Below are 20925 nucleotides of genomic sequence, written 5' to 3'. Positions count from 1 at the left end.
CACCCCCCAAAAAAAACCACCTTAGGTCATCTTACACATCTCATTATGTGACATCATGATGTCTCATCCTGCGGCAGAGACATGGGTTGTCCTGTCTCTTCAGTTTCCTTTAATCAGGAGGCACAAGATGATCTTGACTGTCCCAGTCCTGGTGATGGAAACCTTGATCACTGGTTACAGTGGTGTCTCTGTGTGTTTGATACTTTGTGACTGTGTAATGTCTGGTTACTCCTCAGACATTGACCTGCCAGTTTTGGCATCTGTTATGGTTCTTGTTTGAATCAGTTATTAAGGATTCATGGTGATTTTCCAGTTCTCTTGTACCTTTTTTCATTTTAATTGACTTTTTATGAGAAAGAAGAAATTTATTTTCCCTCGTGAATTCTGGTTTTATTCAGTGGATAATAATCTTTTACTATCATTATTAACTTTTTAAAAGTTTATTTTTCTTTAAAATATTTCTTTTTAAAATACCATTATAATTATCTATATTATATTAGTGTCAGGTGTACAATATAGTGATTCAACAATTCTATACATTACTCAGTGTTCAACGTAAATAGTGTGTCTATTTCACCTATCCCTCCACCTCCTCTCTAGCAACCATCAGTTCTTTATTTTTAAGAGTCTCTCTCTCACTCTTTTTTAATATTTTATTTATTTGTTCAGAAGAGACACACAGAGAGAGGCAGAAACATAGGGAGAGGCAGAAGCAAGCTCCCTGCAGGGAGCCTGATGCAGGACTTGATCCCAGGACCCTGGGATCATGACCTGAGCCAAAGGCAGATGCTCAACCACTGAGCCACCCAGACGTCCCTAAGGGTCTCTCTCTCTCTCTCTTTTTTTTCCTCATTGTTTGTTCTGTTTCTTAAATTCTACATATGAGTGAAATCATATGGCATTTGTCTTTCTCTGACTTATTTCACTTAGCATTATACTCTTTACATCCATCCATGTTGTTGCAATTTTTTTTTGTTTTATTTATTCATGAGACAGAGAGAGAGAGAGAGAGAGAGAGAGAGAGAGAGGCAGAGACACAGGCAGAGGCAGAAGCAGGCTTCATGCAGGGAGCCCGACGTGGGACTCGATTCTGGGTCTCCAGGATCACACCCCAGGTTGAAGGCGGTGCTAAACCGCTAAGCCACCGGGGCTGCCCTACAAGTGTTTTTTTTATGACTAAATAATAATCTATTGTATATGCACACTGCTTCTTCTTTATCTGTTCATGTATTAATAGATGCTTGGGTTGCTTCTATATCTCCTGTATTCCTTTGGCATGTCCCATCAGTTTGTAAAGCTTTTCTGACATTCTGACATGGTAAGGTATTCCAGGCTTATCATATCCTTTCCCTTTTCCAGTTTTAGAATCAGCCATTTCTCCACAGAGTTCTGGTTCCTTCTAGTGGATGATAGTATTAGCTTTCTTTTATTCTTCTATTTTCAATTACCCTTATTCTTCCTTACTGTACTTTTTTACCCTATCTTGATCCATTCTGTTTTTTCATGAGTACCATGCTGCTTTAATTATTAAATTTTATATTTTAGTTAACTATTATTTTAGTAGATCTCTTTGCTATATATTTGACACTGTGAGCAGTCATCTTTTCTTACTTCTAGAAGCTCATAGTTCCTCTTTGATTAGCTTCTTTGACTGCTTATCTCATTCTTCTTCTGGATTATTCTTCCTTGATTAAATTTTTAAAGGATAGAGTTTCCTAAGATTCTGTCCTTTCTCTGGGGATCTAGTACTGTCAATGCTCAGTCTGCACTGGTTCCATCCCTCTGGGACAATTTGATAATGTATATCAAAATTACAAGTATATGCTCCTACTTCTGGGAATGTGTCTTACTAGTATCACTGCTTATTTCATAAAGACATGTGCAGAATTATTTATATGAACTTTGTATATGATAGTAAAAGATTATTCATACAAATTTGAAAAGTTTATTAGCTTTTTCTCCCCATATCTACATGAGGCTAGATTTTTTTTTACATGTGTGACCCAAAACCTAGTGCAACAGAATGGGGGAAAAAGCCCAAATGTCTATTAATAGTGGATTTGGGGGGTGCCTGGGTGGCTTAGTCAGTTAAGTGTCTGCCTTTGGCTCAGATCATGATCCCGGGTCCTAGGATTGAGCCCTGTGTTGGGCTCCCTGCTCAGTGGGGAATCTGCTTATGGATTCTCTTGCCCCGTCTGCTCCACCCTCCTGCTCATGCTTTTTCTCTGTCTCAAATAAATAAATAAATCTGTTTGATTTGTCACATATGAAGGATACTAATTACTTTTTATAAATGTTTCTAGAATAGCTTAAAGCTAGTTTTGACACAGCACAGACTTCTACTTTGTAGTTCTAAGCCACTAGCCCACAGCATAATGTTCCTTAACACACTTTATATAAAGCCTTTGGTCTTGTTAGGTGTTTACTTTGTCATTTTTGGCGCTATATTTCACATTCTAGCAAGATTGAATTTCTTCTGGTTCTTCTCATACATGGTGCTGTTTCATATTTGTGCCTGTTTTACTTATGTTCTTCTTCATATTCCTTGTTAAAAACCAGTTTATCTTCTCTGCAGGCTGAGTTAGGCGGTTCTCTCACAATGCTCTGTATATTTGTCTCTTACTGCTCTTATCACATCGTAAGGATCAGGTCCTTTATCATACATGGACACAGACGCTCAAAAGATTTTTTTTTTTTTTTTTTTTTTTTTTTTTAAGATCTTGGCCTGTAGGGTCAGGGCCATCCCTCAAGCAGCTGATCTAGTTGTTCCTGGAGATGGACATGCAGGAATGTAGTGAACATAAGACAGGTCTCCTAAGTGAGATAGTAGGCAAAGTTATACTTCCACAGAAGGTCTTTTACAGGGTCTTGAAGGTGGGCCAGAGTCCAGATGGAGACATTTCCACAGCCCATTGAGGAGCAGCACATAATCTGGTGGAGCTTCAGCAGAGAGGAATCATGACTCAAGGTGAATTGGGAAGAAAAGGAAAAACAGACACAGATTGTGAGAGGTCTAACATTCTAGTCTAAGGAATTTAAATAGTATCTTGTGGGCAGAGTAGGACTGTAGAATGTTTCTGAACAGGGAGTCAATCTGATCTGTTTTAGGATGATTACTTTTATGCTTTGTGTAGGGTGGTTTGAAAAGGAAGGAATGTGACAGCAGGGCACCCGTGAAGATACTTTATACTGTAAGCTACAGTGTTGAATATGGGATCAGAAAAGGAGTAGCCAGTAATTTTCAGACTCCGTGTTTTTTTCCGTACTGTCCATTCACCCTGGTATCACGTGTTATTCCAGCAGTGAGAGTCTATTCATCTTTTTTTTTTTAAATTTTTATTTATTTATGATAGTCACAGAGAGAGAGAGAGAGAGGCAGAGACATAGGCAGAGGGAGAAGCAGGCTCCATGCACCGGGAGCCCGATGTGGGATTCGATCCCGGGTCTCCAGGATCGCGCCCTGGGCCAAAGGCAGGCGCCAAACCGCTGCGCCACCCAGGGATCCCGAGTCTATTCATCTTTGAAGAGATGGTTTGTGTTACTTCTGTTTGTAATCCCTGGTTAATTCCCTCCAAAAGTGATTATTCGTGCCCCCTTCTGACTGTGTTTCATTTATTTCTTTTGTAACCTTTTTTATACTTTATGTATCTTACAGTAATTGTTTTAATCACCCTTGGAGTTATTAGTTGCTTTGTCCTAGGAACCTGTGTTGTTTTATGTGACCCATTCATTTAACACTTAACAAATTACATTGTTGTTTGATGGTTTTTCTGTTTATTTCAATAACTATTTCTTGGGTATCAAACCTCAAGGAAACCTTGGCGATCCCTATAATGTATGGTTAGATGTGTGAGTTCTTGAGGAGACCTTATTTTGATCTCTTACACCGAGCACAGCTGGCAATACATGTTAGACACCAATAGTTAGAGACATCAGTGCAATAGTATTGGTTAAAACCAGGTTTAAACCCTGGCTCTGCCACTGTAGCCTGGGTCCACTATAGAGAAGTTATTTAAGCCTGTCTGAGCCATAATTGTTTCATCTGTAATATAGGGAATTAGCATGGGCTGCCATAATAAAATACCAGAGACTGAGCAGCTTAAACAGCAGAAAGTTATTTCTCACAGTTCTGAAGAGTGGGAAGTCTGAGATCATGGTGCCGGCACGGTTGGGTTCTGGTGAGGACTCTCTTTTTGGCTTGTGGGCAGTACTTTCTTGTATCTTCACATGGTAGAGAGAGACAGATCAAGCTCTCTGGTATATCTCTTTATGGGCACTGATCCCATCATAAGGGTCCCCCCCTTATTACCTTATTTAAATGTAATTACCTACCAACGGGCCCTTCTCTAGACCCCATCACGTGGGGGAGTTGAGGCTTCCACATATGACTTTGGTTGTGGTGGTGAGGGGGACGTAAACTTCCCGTCCATAACACTGTCTTATATAGTGGTTGTTAGAATTAAGTAATTTATGGAAAGCATTTAGCACTGTGCCTCTAACATAGCAAGTGTTGTGTTTATTTAACCTCTTGTTATCATTATTTTGACTTGGCATAAATTTTACATGTGTAATGGTGGAAAGTTCAAAATGATCTGATGTTTTTGCTCTTCATTGATAGGGAACATGTGATAATATTAATTAAGAAGGGATGTGGGAAGAAGGGTGGGATTTCTGGCATGTGGGCAGAGATGCTGCTTTTACTCTACCTGCAGGGGAGAAGAAGGTAGATGAGATTGTCCAGTTTAGAGACGGAGCCTAACTATGCTAACAGTAGAAGGAAAGAGAACTTTCACATTCTATTCATGTGTGTGACCTTAAATGTACTTCCTGATTTGTTTATATTCAAATATTTCTTTTATTTTCTCTGATTTCATTGATAGATTGAGTTTTTTTTTGTGAGCCCAGGAAAACAGAAGTGCCTTTTAGATCTTTCTTCACAAATAATATTAAATTCATTTTCTGGATTTTAAAAAGTTGTATTTTAAACATTAGATTTGTTTTGATGTTTTAGAATTGGAGTGTAATCTATTCCTACTCGCTGGCTTTTGGATTTTGACTTTCTCCTCTCAAACTTAATGAATCAAAGACTTAATTTATGAGCCTTTCTAGAACTATTAAGAATCTCTAGGTCTTTCACTTTTGGCAATAATTGTCTCCACATTTACTTTATAGAGTCCTCTTTGGTGGAGCCCACAGGCGGAGAGGAAGCACAGGATTCGTAAGATGGCGGGCGGGTGAGTGACTGAGAATTTGGGCTGGAATTTGGAAAAAGTGGTAGTGATTGCCCCTTAATAACAGAAATAACACATGAAGTGTAAGTTTGGACATTACATTGTCTTGTGAGATCTGTAGACAATGTGATGGGCTTTTTCTTATGTAAATCTTACTAATAATTAGTATGGTGTAGTTATCATGCCATCTGTACTAAGATTTTATCAAAATTCACACTGTGACTCAGCACACAATTGACGGTTTGGAAAACGGCAAATAGTTGATCCGAGGGTATGTCATTTCTTTGGTGATAGTGGTCAAAAGTGCATCATTAAGATGCAGTTTGGGGCTTTTTGTTTTAATAATAAAAATTACACTCTTAATAAATACTATTTTAGTTGTAATTACCAGACAAATATGCTTCTGGAGCTACAGAAATCAAACTTGAAAGAAAGTAAGAAAACTTACAGGGAGGTGGTATGCAATTAATATTAAGATAAAATAATTATCAGGTGACGAACATTTTCATTCAGAAGAAAAATGATGTGTGCCCAAGATTAACTTTATTATTATATAGTATGTAACCTCAAAGCTGTGATTTCATATAACATAATCAGTATTGTAGCAGTGATACAAACAAAGGGAAAAAGTCAGTAAGTTGACATCAGAAAAGATATGGAGCCAGTAAAAGTGGAGCCATTAAAAAAGGGCTTATACATTTTACAAAATATAAAAATAACAAATTGGTTGTATTGGTTTACTGGTCAATTTATGAGTTTTCTAAGAATGTATGTAGTGGCACAGTTAGGTGAGACTGCATGTAATATATATAGGAAAAGCTTCATCTCTGGGACTTTTACTGCTTTTTCTTTTTCTTACTCCTTTAACTTCATTTGGGATCACCCTCCATAGGCCTCACCCTGTTTTATCACGGTTGAGGGGATGCCAGTACTTTTGGGCCTTGACAGGCTATCTTTGATAGATGAGTAGACACGGTTAATGGCAGGTATTTTACACTGAACTGGGGCTTTTGAAAATCCAAACAGAATTTCCTTAGGGTAAAACCTCAAACATTGGGCAGCCTCCGTGGCGCAGTGGTTTAGCGCCACCTGCGGCCCTGGGTGTGATCCTGGGGACCCGGAATCAGGTTCCACGTCGGGCTCCCTGCGTGGAGCCTGCTTCTCTCTCTGCCTGTGTCTCTGCCTCTCCTTCGCTCTCTCTGAATAAATAAATAAATCTTTAAAAAAAAAAAAAAACCTCAAACATTGACATCTGTTGGGGGAGGCCTGTCAACATGCTGATGTGTGGGTGTCTGGGCTAGGCCCCCATTGACCATTTGATCTCAATGGTGAGATGGGCATTCTTACCTTTTACAGAAGAGCACCTGCAAGAGGCACAGGGAGATGAAATAACCTTTCTAAGGAGGTCACAGTGGAAGCACATCTCAAGATCAGGACTTCCAGACTCCAAAGCTTTTACCTTCGCTTCCAGGCCAGCCTTTAATAGTCATTGTTGTCTTCTTTTTACCCAAACCTCTGTGGTGGACATACAGCATCTCACCCTCAGGGATTTCTTTCCTTGGTTCTATAGAGATGAGTTCCCAGGTCCTGTGTAAATCACCATACAGACCCTGCGACTTGTGGTCCATTAGTAAAAGAGATGGCCAACAACTGCAACATTGAGTTCTAAACATACTCAGGTTTATTTTTTAGCAGATTGGCCAACCCCGATCCTTGTACTTGAGTAAGGAAATATGGATGAGTTACGTGAGAATCGTGATGTTTGGGAATGATCACAGTAAGAACTGATGAATTTGTTGTTCTTAACATTTTTGAACAGTTGTGTTCACTATCACAAACAGTTTGAAAATATTCATTCAGCAAAGAGCTATCAAGTGCATACTGTGTGCCGGGCAATGTTAGATTCTTCACTGAACCCAACACTTGAAAACACCTGGTTCTGGCCTCGGTGGGGTGGTAATTTAGAAGGGAGACAAATAAGGGAGGTCCCTACTAGCACACACTATCCTCATATGATAATGTGGGTGCACAGAAGAAGTGGGGGCACTCTGGAAGGAATAGCTAGCTGCTCAGGGGGACTCATGGAGGAGTTCAGGGAAGAGAGTGTCGTTTCACTGAAGTTGGAATATGTCCTCACCTACAAGAAGCTGTCTAGTTAGCTTACACATACTGTGTGTGGAGCACTTGCGCCCACAGCGGTTCCCTCATGTGGACACGTAACTGCAGCAGTGAAGCTTGAATGCTTAGCCTCTTCCCTTTCCCCCAGTTATCCATGGTCATGTATCTTCTTTTTCTCCCCATATCTTTTTGAAAGCTTGTCTTAGAGCTAGCTGTTCACTTGTTACCCCTTACGTTTCTGCTTTCCACTCTTAGATTTCTCTGGTTTTTGGAAGCAAGCAGATAAGTTTCTGGGTGGTCAAGCAAAATCAGATTAATGTTGATTACCAATAAAATAAAGAAATAAATCTTTAAAACAAATGTCAATTGTCTATTTCTTCATTCTTTGCAACACTGTGGTGCGTGAAGGGTCACAGTGGTGGTGGGAAATGAAGAGATGAGGGTAATGGAGGCGACCAGGCACCTGGTCACTTTATCATTTTGACTGTGGCATAAATGATTTCCTTCCATTTAGAATTAACCTCAGGACTGAAAGTGTGACTAGCTGTGTTCTTGAGCCGAAAATGTAATGGGAGGACAGTTGTCTGGAGGGGAACATTGTATTCAGTGGTGTATTATTTTCTGGCCCATTTTGGTTGTAAGGCTATTTGGTGAATTACCCTTATGAAGGGTTCCCCTTTGATTAAGTATTCTCGTGCACAGTTGTCTATCATGTAGTTTTCAGAGGCACACTGGCAGATGTCAAAGCAATTTGGTGTACTTGAGAAGCTGCATGACATTGTGGAAAGAGCCCTGCACCAGAAGTTAGGAGAGATGAATTTTGGATCTACCTCAGTCTCTTGTTCTTTGCCTTTGAGTTAGTCAACTTTTTTAGGTCTTAGTTTTTTGCTTTGTAAATGATGGGCTTAGGATAATGCTCTCTGAGGTATTACTTGGCTCAAAACTTTCATCCTTTCATTATTTCTTTAACTATAAAATCTTTTGTTGAGTGCCTCCCACATTTTGTGCTGTGAAAAGCAGACATGGAGGATGTAGGCCCTATTGGTGATGGAAGAAAATTGAGAGTCCAGAAATATACCCATACATCTGTGGGCAATTGATTTTTGACTGGGGTGGCAAGACCATTCAGGGGGGAAGAATAGTTTTCAACAAATGGTACTGGGACAACTGGATTTCCACATGTGCCAGAATGAATTTTGAACCCCTACCTCACATTATATATGTAAAAAATAACTGAAAATGGACTTAAACATGAGAACTAAAACTATGTATCTCTTAGAAGAAAATGGGTAAATCTTTGTGACCTTCAGTTAGGTGATAGTTTTTTAGATTTGACATCAAAAGCACAAGCAACCAATGAAAAGCTGATAAATTGGAATTCATCAAAATTAAAACCTTTTCTGGGTCAAAGGACACTGTTAAGAAAGTGAAAAGATGACCCACAGAATGGGAAAAAGTATCCGTAACTTATATATCTAATAAAGGTCGAGGTACCCAGAATATATCAAGATTTTTTTCTAACTCAATTGTAAAAGATGACAAATAAAAATGGGCAGAATCCGAATTGACATTTCTCCAGAGAAAATATACAAATGGCCAATAATACATGAAGAGATATGTTCGGTGTTATTAGCCATCAGAGAAATGGAAATCAAAATCTCATGAGATACCACTTTACACTCGTAGGATGTCTATAATTAAAAAGATCATTGAAAGTATTGGTGAGGTTACAGAGATGGGGTCCCTCAGACAGGCTGCTGGGATTGTGACCTGGTGAAGCTGCTTTGGAAAGCAGTTTGGCAGTTCCTAAAAACCTTACACATGGAGTTGCCAGTAGTTCCACAGCTAGAGAATTGAGTGTATATATCCAAGAGAATCGAAATCCTGTGTTTCCATAAAATCTTGTGTATGAATGTTCATAGTAGCGTTTTTCATAATAGCCCCAAAGTGAAAGTCATCCAAATGTCCAGTAACTGATATGTGGATAAACAAAATATGATGTAATCCATAAAATGGAGTATCACTCATCCAGAAAAGGAATGAAGAAGTACTGTTACATGCTCCAAAGTGGATGTACCTTGAAAACTTTCTGCTAAGTGGAAAAAGTTAGACAAAAGATCGCATATTGTATGATTCCACTTACATAAAATGTCCGGGATAGGCAAATCCAGAGGTGGACAGCAGTGTAGAGGTTGCCAGGAGCTGAGAGGAGGCGTGGATGGGGAGAGACTGCCGATGGATTCGGTGTTTCTTTCTAGGGTGATGAAAAGTTCTGGAATTAGTGGTGATGGTTGCACAACCTCTGAACAACCTGAAACCCACGATTTTTATACTTTAAAATGTGATTTTTGTGATATATGAAGTAGATCTCAATAAGATTTTTTAGAAGACGTGGCCCTTTCCTTCTTGGTGCTACAGTGAACTGTTTCTGTAATAGGGATAAGGGTTCCATGGGAGGATATGGTGTGATATTGTCTCCCAGTATGTTTAGCTGGGGTCAGACTCCTGAAATAAGTAATGTGGTGACCTGAAGGATGAATTGGAATTATTCAGGTGAAAAAACATCTAGTAACAGAAATGAGGAAGAATATGTGAGAATTAACAGCTTCCAGCCAGTGTCAGCTGTAACAGATATCAGCTCCTACCTCTGTCACTGTGTAAGACTGTCGGAGACCTTTTGCCTTAAGTAATTTAATTTTACCCCATATGTTTATTATGAGATATATGTATGTATGTATATATCTCACCTTCTTGGGAAAAACATAGCATTTATATTTCATGATTTGACTGTAAAATTTTAGTCTTATGACATTTTATAATTTACAATGTTCATGAAACCAAAGCTAGCTTCTAGAATTTGCTTAATGCTTATTTTCTTCTATTTATATGTTTGATAAGTTCAGTTTATAGAAATTCTACTGTTTTCATTCCTTTTGACACTTTGAGGTTAATTTCTGATCCTCGTAAGCATGATTTACTGTTGAGTTAGAATAAATACAAATATTTATTTTTGTTTTCTTTTAGGTAATAAGCTGTCTTTTATAAAATTTTCAAACATGTACAACAGAGAGAACAGTATAATCAAAACACCATATAATTAATACCAACTGTACATCTACTTACTCCTTTACCTCTTGGATTATTTGGAAGCAAATCTCAAATGTCACATTGTTTCATACAGATCTTTCATTTATCTCTAAATGATAAAAAAAGAAACATATTATTGAGTATTTTTTAACTTGGAAATTTTTTCTTATGAAAACAAATTTGAAAAGTGAATCTGTTACTGGAAATTGTTACTGTTACTCTTACACAATTTTAAAAATTTGTTTTTATATTTGCATCTTCTAATAATATTAGATGTGTTTATAAAATAATAAATTGCTGTTACAAAAATATGGTTCACATATTGGTCCTTATGTTCCTCTTAGTGATTCACTAGGACTTAGGCCTGATAAAACTATTCTCTAAAGCTAGTCATTACCTGTGTTTACCATAGTCAGTGGCCTTCACCATTTGGGCTTCTAGGAGCATTTGTATCATGTAATATCATTTACTACCCACTACTTATTGGACACAACATCTCTCTTGGCTTCCTTGACATCTGACTTTCTTAGTTCATCCCTGTGTCAGAGCACTCTTTCATTGACACATTTTCTTTTGATACTCACAGAATGTTATTATATCTCATCCTTACTCTGTTCTTGAGCCTCTTCCAACCTCTCTGCGAACTCTTAGTTCTGCTCTCATGACTGTATGGTATATTAACTGTGTTAGTGAATCCACAATATTTGTTACCAGTGAATGAAAGAACCTCTTTTTCATGTTCTAGTTGAATATTTATTTTTATTTTTTAAAGAAGATTTTATTTATTTATTTATTTGAGAGAAAGGAAGAGAGAGAGAGTGTGTGTGTGTGGAGAGGAACAAAGGGAGAGGGACAAGCAGACTCCCCACTGAGCAATAGAGCCAGATGCAGGGCTCCATCCCAAGACCCTGAGATCATGACCTGTGTCAAAACCAAGAGTCAGTTGCTTAACCAGCCAAGCCACACAGGTGCCTCTCTTTGAAGATTTTGAAATTTCCCATGGATATCTCAATGTCTTCATGAATTTAGATCTTCAAAACTGAGCCCATCTTTTTTTTTTTTGTTTTGTTAACACTTATTCCCCTGATCTTTACTGACAAATTGCTAGGTTTCTTCAAATCGCTGGGCTGGAAATGTTTCTATCTTCCACTTCCTTTAGTTTCCTCTGTACATGCTATTATCTTGTCCTAGTAATTCTTCCTTCAAAAGATGTAAGCTATTTGCATTTTTAAATTATTATTATGGACCTTTTTTTTTTTTCCATTTAGGAAACTTCCTAACTACTTTTAGGTTAGCCAAGTGCTCTTCTCTATGACTCTCTAAGCCTCATGCATTATCTAGTCCAGATGATCTATGTACATGTCTCTCCCTCATTAGAAATCAAGCTCTTCAGGACTAAGATGGGATTTCATTATGCTCACATTGTGGCACATGAGGCACTGTGATATTTATTAAAGGCTAATTGATTTGACTTGAACTTCTAATCTCTTTACCTGCATTTCTGCAATATCTACCTAAGGTCTTATCTTTTCCCTTGCAGTGCGTCCTATGTAAAGTAGTCTGAAACCTTTGAGTGTCTAAGAAAGCAATAAAATATCAGTGTAAGTCAGCCTTGTAAATTTCCATCACAGAACTTATTGCAGTCTAAAATTATTATTTATTTTCTTTTTAATTATGGGTTTTTCCACCCCTGGAAAAACCCTCTGTGATGGTACAAACCCATATCAGTCTTTTACATTTTTGTGTCCTGTAATATAACCTTATATATGGTAAGACCCTAATAAATATCTATTGAATGTGAATGGGTACTCTCCCCTCCACCCCAGTAGAGAGTAGTGCACTTATACATAATACAGATAGTTTCACAGCAGTTATAAACCTCAGTCTTTGAATCTTTTGTTTTATTGTTATCAGAATGGTCTTTCTTTTTTTAATCTTTTATTTAAATTAAATTTAGTTAACATATAGTGTGTTGCAGAATAATCTTTCTAAAATGGTACTTTTATTAGTGAAAAGTCCCTTTAAACTCCTGGGCCAGACTTAAGATAGGTTCTGAGAATACAAACATAAATAAGAATGTCATTTCTGGGGATCCCTGGGTGGCGCAGCGGTTTAGTGCCTGCCTTTGGCCCAGGGCGCGATCCTGGAGACCTGGGATCGAATCCCATGTCGGGCTCCCGGTGCATGGAGCCTGCTTCTCCCTCTGCCTGTGTCTCTGCCCCCCCCCCCCCCGCCGTGACTATCATAAATAAATTTAAAAAAAATTAAAAAAAAGAATGTCATTTCTGCTTTTTATGGAATATAGGAGTAAAGAGGTAGACATACTTAAGCCTCCTTGAGGAGGAGGTCAAGGAAAGCTTCCTAAAGGACATCTGATATCTCTCAAGTTTTTCTCCAGCTCAATAATTACATAGTCAGCGGGTGGCATTCTCCTTTGCAGGAGGCTGGAGCCTGGGGCCCTGCAAAGAGAAGAGTGAGAGCTACCAGCAGGTGTTCCTGGCAGTTCCAGCAGGTTCCAGTGGCCGCCCTCCTTCTGATTAAGCTGGACAGTTCCTTCAACCTAAAGAGTAACTTGAGAATGGAAATCTAGTTCTTTACTAGATAGAGATGATTGTTAGATTACCCCTTGTTTTGTTAGTTTAGATAACTGAAGGAGAATCCACTAGTGTCTTCCATGGCTTTACTGAAGCTACTGCAAGCTTTTGTTGTTTGTGGTTTATTGGATTTTTGTTGGGTTAAGGGAATCAGGAGATGTTAGCACTTGGCACTACTGAAGTACTGTTTACTCACCAGACTCCTTTCTACCTCTTATTTACAAATTTACTACGTTTATTTTCCCTTTCATTCCCATTAGATTGTAAGCTCTGTGAGAGCAGGATCTTGTCTGTTGTGTCATTCATCACTCAACAGATACTTAATGAATGAATACTTAGGAAGTGGTTGGTAGCCTTGACAGAGTAGTTTAAATAGTGGAGATGGGGCAGCCTGGGTGGCTCAGCTGTTTAGCGCTGCCTTCAGCCCAAGCTGTGATCCTGGAGACCCGGGATCAAGTCCCACGTCGGGCTCCCTGCATGGAGCCTGCTTCTCCCTCTGCCTGTGTCTCTGCCTCTCTCTCTGTGTCTCTCATGAGTAAATTAAAAAAAAAAAAAAAGTCTTAAAAACAATAGTGGAGATGGAAGCAGGTTTATATGGTTGAGGATAACCTCAGCTGGTAATTTGAAATCAAACAGAACTCTTCTTGCCCCTCTTAAAAAGTTTGGTAAAGAGAATATTCATGAAAATTGTCTGCTTGGTTACTTTTGTTTCTTTTTTACTGATGATAGCATGTAAAATCTCTTTCAAATGAACATGTCCTCTTATGTATCTTTCTTTTAATTTATATTAGTTTTATAATTATAGAATTTTATTACTGTAAGTTCTCTGATCTCAGTTCTTACGACGTTTTAGATATCTGGAGAAAATGAAAATTTTAAGTGTTCTTTGACCTAAATGCAGCTGTGAAGTGATGTATCAGTAAATGGTTCTGGACGTTCTATTAACTTTATTTTGAAAAATTAACGTAGTAAATGTGCACCACAAGTAAATGTATGTGTAAATGACTTTACATTATTCAAAATTCTAGAACTAGACATCTGTCTAATGAATGCTGTTCTAAATGTTGCTAAATCATTAATAGTAATTAAAAGGTTAAATATAAGCTGAAGAAAGCTTTGAATTTTGAAATGTTTGCAATAACTAGAAATCTGACTGATGCAGACGTTTTTGTCAAAGTTGAAAAAGTTAGAACTAATTAATTTCTTGGGAGACATATGATGAATTGTAGGTGTGATAACATATTTGAGTAACATATGGTAGTAATGGGGCACCTTTCTAATGACAGAGCAGCCAGTTAAATATAGACTTTTTTGGTGTTTTTCTTTTATTACCGTTCTTTGTTACAGTGTATTTTTAAACCAATCTTATTTTCTAGAGGTCAGTGCTCAGGATTTAATGCTTTATATTTAAATGTTAACATGAATATGTAATTCTATTCTAAGTTGGCATAAATTTTAGTGAAAGGTTTTCTTAAAACTGTAGCCAATAATTTTTTTCTCTCAACAGGCACACGCTGCTTATCTGACTAATAAGTAAACTCCCTGTTTGGGGAAGCATAGTCTCAGTGTATATGTTGTTTAACTCCAATTGCCCTTGAATGAGGGCCAAGAAAAAAAATGTTAGATAGTTACGTTTGGCGGGTAGCACATACAGGCACTTATTTTAAACATTTATCTGTACTTTTCTTTCAGGAGGATTCACTGTTTGCATTTTGACTAATTTCCTTCCTTCTTTCCACTTTTACTTTCTGAATATTGCTTGATTATGACAACAGATTAAAAAGAAATCAACCATTCTGTTATTTACAGCATCTAACACAATTGATAGAGGAGATCTGGAGTTAAGAATTTTGCAAATAGAGGCAATTTTAGGTAATGATGTACAGTTTTCATTTTTTAAAAGTTGAGTTTGTACTACAGTTGAAAGGATTGTAATCAGGTGTCTTAAGTTGATGGTTTTGTAACTGTCCTTCAGAGCGGTCCACAGTGAAATGAGAGCTCATGATGACAGTGCTTCTGTTGTGCTGCAGAGCCAGCCACTGGAGGGTGTTCAAGGTAACGCCTCCCCGTCTTAATATTGTGCCGAGGACATAGATGGAGTGGAAAAGGTAGTGAAGGCTGTGCGTTTCCAGATCTTTTGACATTAAAGCAAAAGCCATATTTATGTCTAAAAGGTAATAAACTGGAACAGAATTTAATTTTAAATCTTAAGGGAAAGAGGTATGTAAATTCTAGAATGATTAAGGAGATAATTTTAACACTCTTCTGGCCTCTACTCCAGATGCTGTGGTTTGGGATATACTTACTTTAAAAATTGCCATGCAGCTAGGGGGTGTAGCTTCTCTAGAAACCTTCCAAATTGATTTACTAAACTTTTTTGATATCATCATAATTGTCTTCATTTACATTTAAGTATTCTATGAAGAATTTTGGTATGGGCATCTGTTCTATGAATTCTTTCTTGTTCTAAATCTGTTGTGAAACTTTTCTTGTTAATTGGTGTGCTTTTAGCCAATGGGAATAATGACATATATCCCTGAGGGGACTGCTAGAATATTTTGTCCTAGGTAGGCTTTGACCTCAAGCCTTAAGGTAGATAATGAAGGTGAACTTGCAAGTAATTCACTGGAAAGCACTAGCTGTTCAGTCATTTAATGAAATGTATAAAATCTGTGAATACTCAGTTTTAAAGGTAGCAAAGTTCCTTGAAATACAGCTTACCAGTATAAAAAATGAGTAGGGATTTATTCTGGGAGTAATAAACTTTAAATAATTTAATTGATGTGATTGTTATAATGATTAGACTCTCCAGAAACAAAATGCTGGTGGGTAGGCTGTTTATTTACTATTTAAAACTTATAGGAGTTTTAGATAGAGTAAAATGATGATTTATAAGTTGATTGGTTTTATTAATTATCAACAATAACAAACTTTAAATCAGATAATATTTCTTTATGAAAATAATCCATATAATTCTCTGTAGCTAGTAGACAGTATTTAATGAAGAATAGAAAGATGATAATTTTTCATTCAGTAGGAAAATCTGATATTTGATTTCATAATTGAGGAATTACACTTAGAAATAGCTTTTTTTTTTTTGCTTTCATAAGTTGTTAAAATATTTTCTGTTCAGATAAGGCTGTCTTTATGTCATAAAGTAAGTAAATGGCAAATACCAGATCTATAAACCAACATTAAAATTCACTATAAAATACTTGGCCCCAATCTGGAAAGCTATGGTTAGTTCTAGAAATATTTCTGGAACCAAGAGAGTGAATGATTTTGGAAGATTAGGAGATTTACATTTTAAATATAGTGTCAACAGTCCTTACCTTGCCATGCATAATTGGCAATTGCCAGATGTGCTCAGGTCAGTCTTAACCATTCACATATCTTACTTTTTTCCTGAAATTACTTGAATTTCAAGATGAAGAAGTCTTGAAGGGACTTATTGAAAAGTAGGGTTTGAGAGGAAGTCTGTTAATAGCCTTATTAATAGTATGGAAAACAGTCCATTTTGTGGAGCATGATGCACTTTGTCACATAGCAACATTTTTTTTTGGTTGCTTTCATAGCCATCTGTAGAGGGTGGATCATTGATTATATATAAGTCAGATAAAAAAGATAATTTTGACACTATCCTTCCCTAAAAAACTTGTTTCTGGGAAATGGTGTGTTAGGTTGTTCAAATCATTACATAGAGTCTCAAATTTGGCAGTTAAAAAAATATATAGTAAATTCATTGTTATGATTTTATTTTAGTATTTTCTGTTGACATGAAAAATTTTGAGAACAGATGATCATCAATCTAGCCTGAGAATAAATGATTATTTTTTTGCCTCTAGAAATGAAAAATTAATTTTAATAAACATATTTTAAATTTATCCATTTCACATTGTTTAGTCACTAAATCCATGCCAGAACTTCTCAGAAACTCAGAATTACCATGACAGTGTTAAGCTTTTTTTCAGAAATTTAGGGGGGTACTGTAGATGCTTTCTTCATTTAAAATTACTAGGTATGCTGATAAAACCCTGTTATTTTGACTTTAAGAAACTGCCCTAGCAACATAATTTCTTTTTTAAAGATTTATTTCTTTATTTTAGAGAGAGGGAATTCACATGTGGGCATCAGGGGGCGGAGTGGGGCAGAGGGAGAGAGAGAATCTTAAGTGGGTTCCATACCCAGGGTGAAGCCTGACATGGGGATTGATCTCACAACCTGTTGATCGTGACCTGAGCCAGCTGAGCCACCCAGGAGCCCCATCTCATAATTTCTTATGAGATACGGGATTTGGATTAGTATCAGGAGTTCAGTCAACAAAGATTCCTGGATGAAAGAACCAAAACTCTGGACATTTTGTCTTTAACAATAAAATAAGCATTTCATACAGTTCTTAAAATGCTTATATATTATATTCCTTGAAATACTTTCATATAATTGTCTTTGAAAAGGTTGTCTTTAAGTTAACTGGTATTTTTTTCTACCTAACATTGAATCCTTATCAGGCAGTCCTGTGTGCTTTGTAGATCACTTCCTATGTATATGTGGCTGATGATTAAACAGAGAAAGATCCTTAGATCTCTGCATAGAGTCATGGGAGGATGGTCATTGTCTTATTTGGCCCAGACATCTAGGTAACTGGGACAGAGCCTTCATTGGTGCATATCTATGCTGTAGCTAACTGTCACATGATCCCAGGGATTGGAGAAATCTTTCTAAACTATTGTTCCTTGACTTACCGAATTTTCAGGAGCCAGGGGAGGATGTTCTGTCAGCATCTCAGCTTTAAACTTAATATTTGGGATTCAGTGAGTACTTGGAGCAAGGGTAAGGTAAACGGGCTTGGCTGCATGGGAGCAGAGTCTGGCCTCAGCCAGCTGTCCTCTGTCTGTTCTGATTGAATACTTAGGTAATGGGAGAAATTCCACTTGGTGAGGTGTGCCTCCTGTGATAGGGGTCTTATCAGTGACCAGAATCTAGTCTTTCAGTACCTGGGTGATATACTGCTTTGCTTTGTGCAGGTGGTTAGGCAGGAAGTGTAGCACAGAACTGGCCTCAGAAGACAAATACTGTATGATCCCATCCTCTTATATGAAGTACCCAGAGAAGCCAAATTCATGAAGATAGTAGGTAGAATGCTGGTTGCCAGGGGCTCAGAGTGTGGGGTTGGGGAGTTACCGTTTAATGGGTACAAAGTTTCAGTTTTACAAGATGAAAGGAACTATGGAGTCATGGTGGTAATAGTTTGCAGAATGTGCATGCTCTCAATTCATAGTTCCAGGAAGAGATGAAAGAATGACAAAAGTGAAAAACAAAATGTGCAACCTCATTAGAAACCAGAGATTTGTTGTTGTTGTTGTTGTTGTTTTTTAAAGATTTTATTTACGTATTCGAGCGAGGCAGAGACAGGAGAAGCAGGCCCCATGCAAGAAGCCCGATATGGGACTCGATCCCGGGACTCTGGGATCACACCCTGAACCAAAGGCAGATACTCAACCGCTGATACTCACTCAAGCATCCCAAAACCAGAGGTTTATAAATAAAAATCACCATATGATAGTTTCTACACAAACACCACATTGGTAAAGACTAGAAATCTTGATAATACCAAAGGTTGGAAATGTTGGCAAAAACAAACACTGGCCCAACTAGAACAGTTTGGTATTATCTAGTAGAGTTGAGAATAACCATACCTTCTGACTCAGTAATAGAATTCGACTTAGAGTAATGTGTATATGTTTTCACCAGGAGACACGTATGGGAATGTCCACAGTAGCATGGCTTGCAATGACAAGAAACTGGGAACATGCCTGTGTATGATGGAATAGATAAAGAAGTTGTGGTACGCACAGTGGCATACTATACAACAAAGAAAATGAATGGACTAATGCTACACTAGACACGTATGAATCTCACACCCCTGATATTGAGTGAAAGAAGTAAGGTACAGATGATGCATAAGGTTTTCTTCTAATATAGATGACCTTCAAATGCAGCAAACATTCTGTATTTTGGGAGACATAGCTAGGTGCTAATACTATAATAAAACTAGGTAAAAGTCAGGAGAATGTTTATACCTCCAGGGGAAGGATAAGAGGATGCAAGCAGGAGGGGACATTTGGATGGCTCTTGGGTACTGGCAGTGTTCTGTTCACCTGCTGACCAAAGGCAAGTTCACTTTATAATCTTTCATCCTACTTTATTGTGTTTTATAACATGGGGCTGGCACTGTGGAGAAGTTAGTTTTGATTGTTAATGCTCATCCAAACTGTCCTTGTCCCCCTTTATTCTGTTTTCCAGGAGTACCTTCCATGTGATCTTCTAAGAACTTGAGTTAGGGTGCCTGGATGGCTTAGTCGGTTGAGCATCTGCCTTTGGCTCAGGTCATGATCTCAGGGTCCTGGCATCGACCTGGGATCCCTCGTTGGGCTCCCTACTCAGCAGGGAATCTGTTTCTCCCTCTCCTTTTCCTCGCTCTTGCGCTCTTTCTCTTTTTCTCAAATAAATAAAATCTTTATCTATCTATCTATCTATCTATCTATCTATCTATCTATCTATCTATTTAAGATTCATTTATTTATGATAGACATAGAGAGAGAGAGAGAGAGAGGCAGAGACACAGGAGGAGGGAGAAGCAGGCTCCATGCCGGGAGCCCGATGTGGGACTCGATCCTGGGACTCCAGCATCGCGCCCTGGGCCAAAGGCAGGCCACTAAACCGCTGGGCCACCCAAGGGATCCCCAACAAAATCTTTAAAAAACAAAAACTTGAGTCAGATGATCTGGCTTCTCTACTCAGAAACCTCCCATAGCTTCCACTTCACCCATGGTCTAAGCCAGAATCTTCCGTGGGATCTAAAAGGCTTTAGATTCCTCATTACTTCTCTGACTTTTTCTTACTGATTCCTTCCTTGTTCTTCATTCTCTGGCTGTCCCAGGAGGATGGCAGGCATGTTCCCAGCTCAAAGCCTCGGTGTTCTCCATGTCAAGAAATCTCTCCCCCATCTTCCCTCTCCCTCGCCTCCAGGTACTTGTGCCTAGTTTCCTCACATCTCTTCAGTTTTTCTTAAAAGTTATTTCTCAGTGATGTCCTTGGCTACCTCATCTAAAACTTTAGTCCTCTCCCTGTTTTGTGTTTTTCTCCTTGGAACTTATCAGTATTTAACATATACTCTACACATAACTGTACGCTCTACTTGTGTCTCTCCCATCAAATACAAACTCCATGAAAGCAGTGATTTTTCTCCACTTGCTCCTGTTGTGCTCCCCTTGCCTGTCAGAGAGTAAGGGACACAGTGTTTGTTGAGTGAATAATGAATGAATGAAATCTATCTATAGAACCTATTAAGAGCTTTGTTAGATAAAGCTATGTCAAAATGCAAATAAGGAATGCAAGTGTAAAAACCTTTACATTTTATTTACTCTTAATCTACATTTTGAGATAATTTCAGACTTATAGAGAAGTTGTAAGAATAACTCCGAAGCTTTTCTTTCCTGATCTATTTGAGTGTAAGATGTTCTAAGACTCTCAAATACTTTGGTGGATATTTCTTAAAAAAGGAGGACATTCTTCTGAATGAGGAGAGTATAACTATTAAGTTGAGAAATTGATATTGATAAAACAGTCACTACCCTCTAATCATCAGGCCCTGTTCAGATTTTGTCAGTTCTTTCAATAATGTTTTTTTTATTAAGAAATTCTAATCTGAGATCTTGCATTGCATTCGGTTGTCTTTATTTTCATTTAGCCTGGAATGGCTCCACAGTCTTTACTTTTATGGTCTTGATGCTTTTGAAGATTACATGCAAGTTATTTTGTAGAATGTCCCTCAAATTGGGATTGTCTGATTTTTTTTTTTTTCCCACTGTTAAATTCAGGTTATACATTTTTGG

At 37.8% G+C, this 20925-nt stretch overlaps 1 protein-coding gene across 8 annotated transcripts in view; it reads left to right on the top strand.

The window, feature by feature from the left end:
* The window catches only part of AKT3 (AKT serine/threonine kinase 3), a 309052-nt gene that overhangs the window by 57301 nt on the left and 230826 nt on the right, over positions 1-20925 (top strand). For 5 of the 8 annotated variants that reach the window (XM_049112398.1, XM_025430550.3, XM_025430548.3 and 2 more), the window contains exon 2: positions 5173-5234. The exons of the other annotated variants lie outside the window; for them this stretch is intronic. Coding sequence is in view for 4 of the 5 variants with exons in the window: in XM_025430550.3 (XP_025286335.1) it covers positions 5173-5234 (62 nt within the window). In the remaining variant the exon portion in view is untranslated. The remainder of the gene's footprint in view (positions 1-5172; positions 5235-20925) is intronic. 8 annotated transcript variants of the gene reach the window in all.

The sequence above is a fragment of the Canis lupus genome, chromosome 7 (assembly GCF_003254725.2).
Source record: "Canis lupus dingo isolate Sandy chromosome 7, ASM325472v2, whole genome shotgun sequence".
Classification (NCBI taxonomy): Eukaryota; Metazoa; Chordata; class Mammalia; order Carnivora; family Canidae; genus Canis; species Canis lupus.
This window is presented reverse-complemented; position numbering and strand designations above follow the sequence as displayed.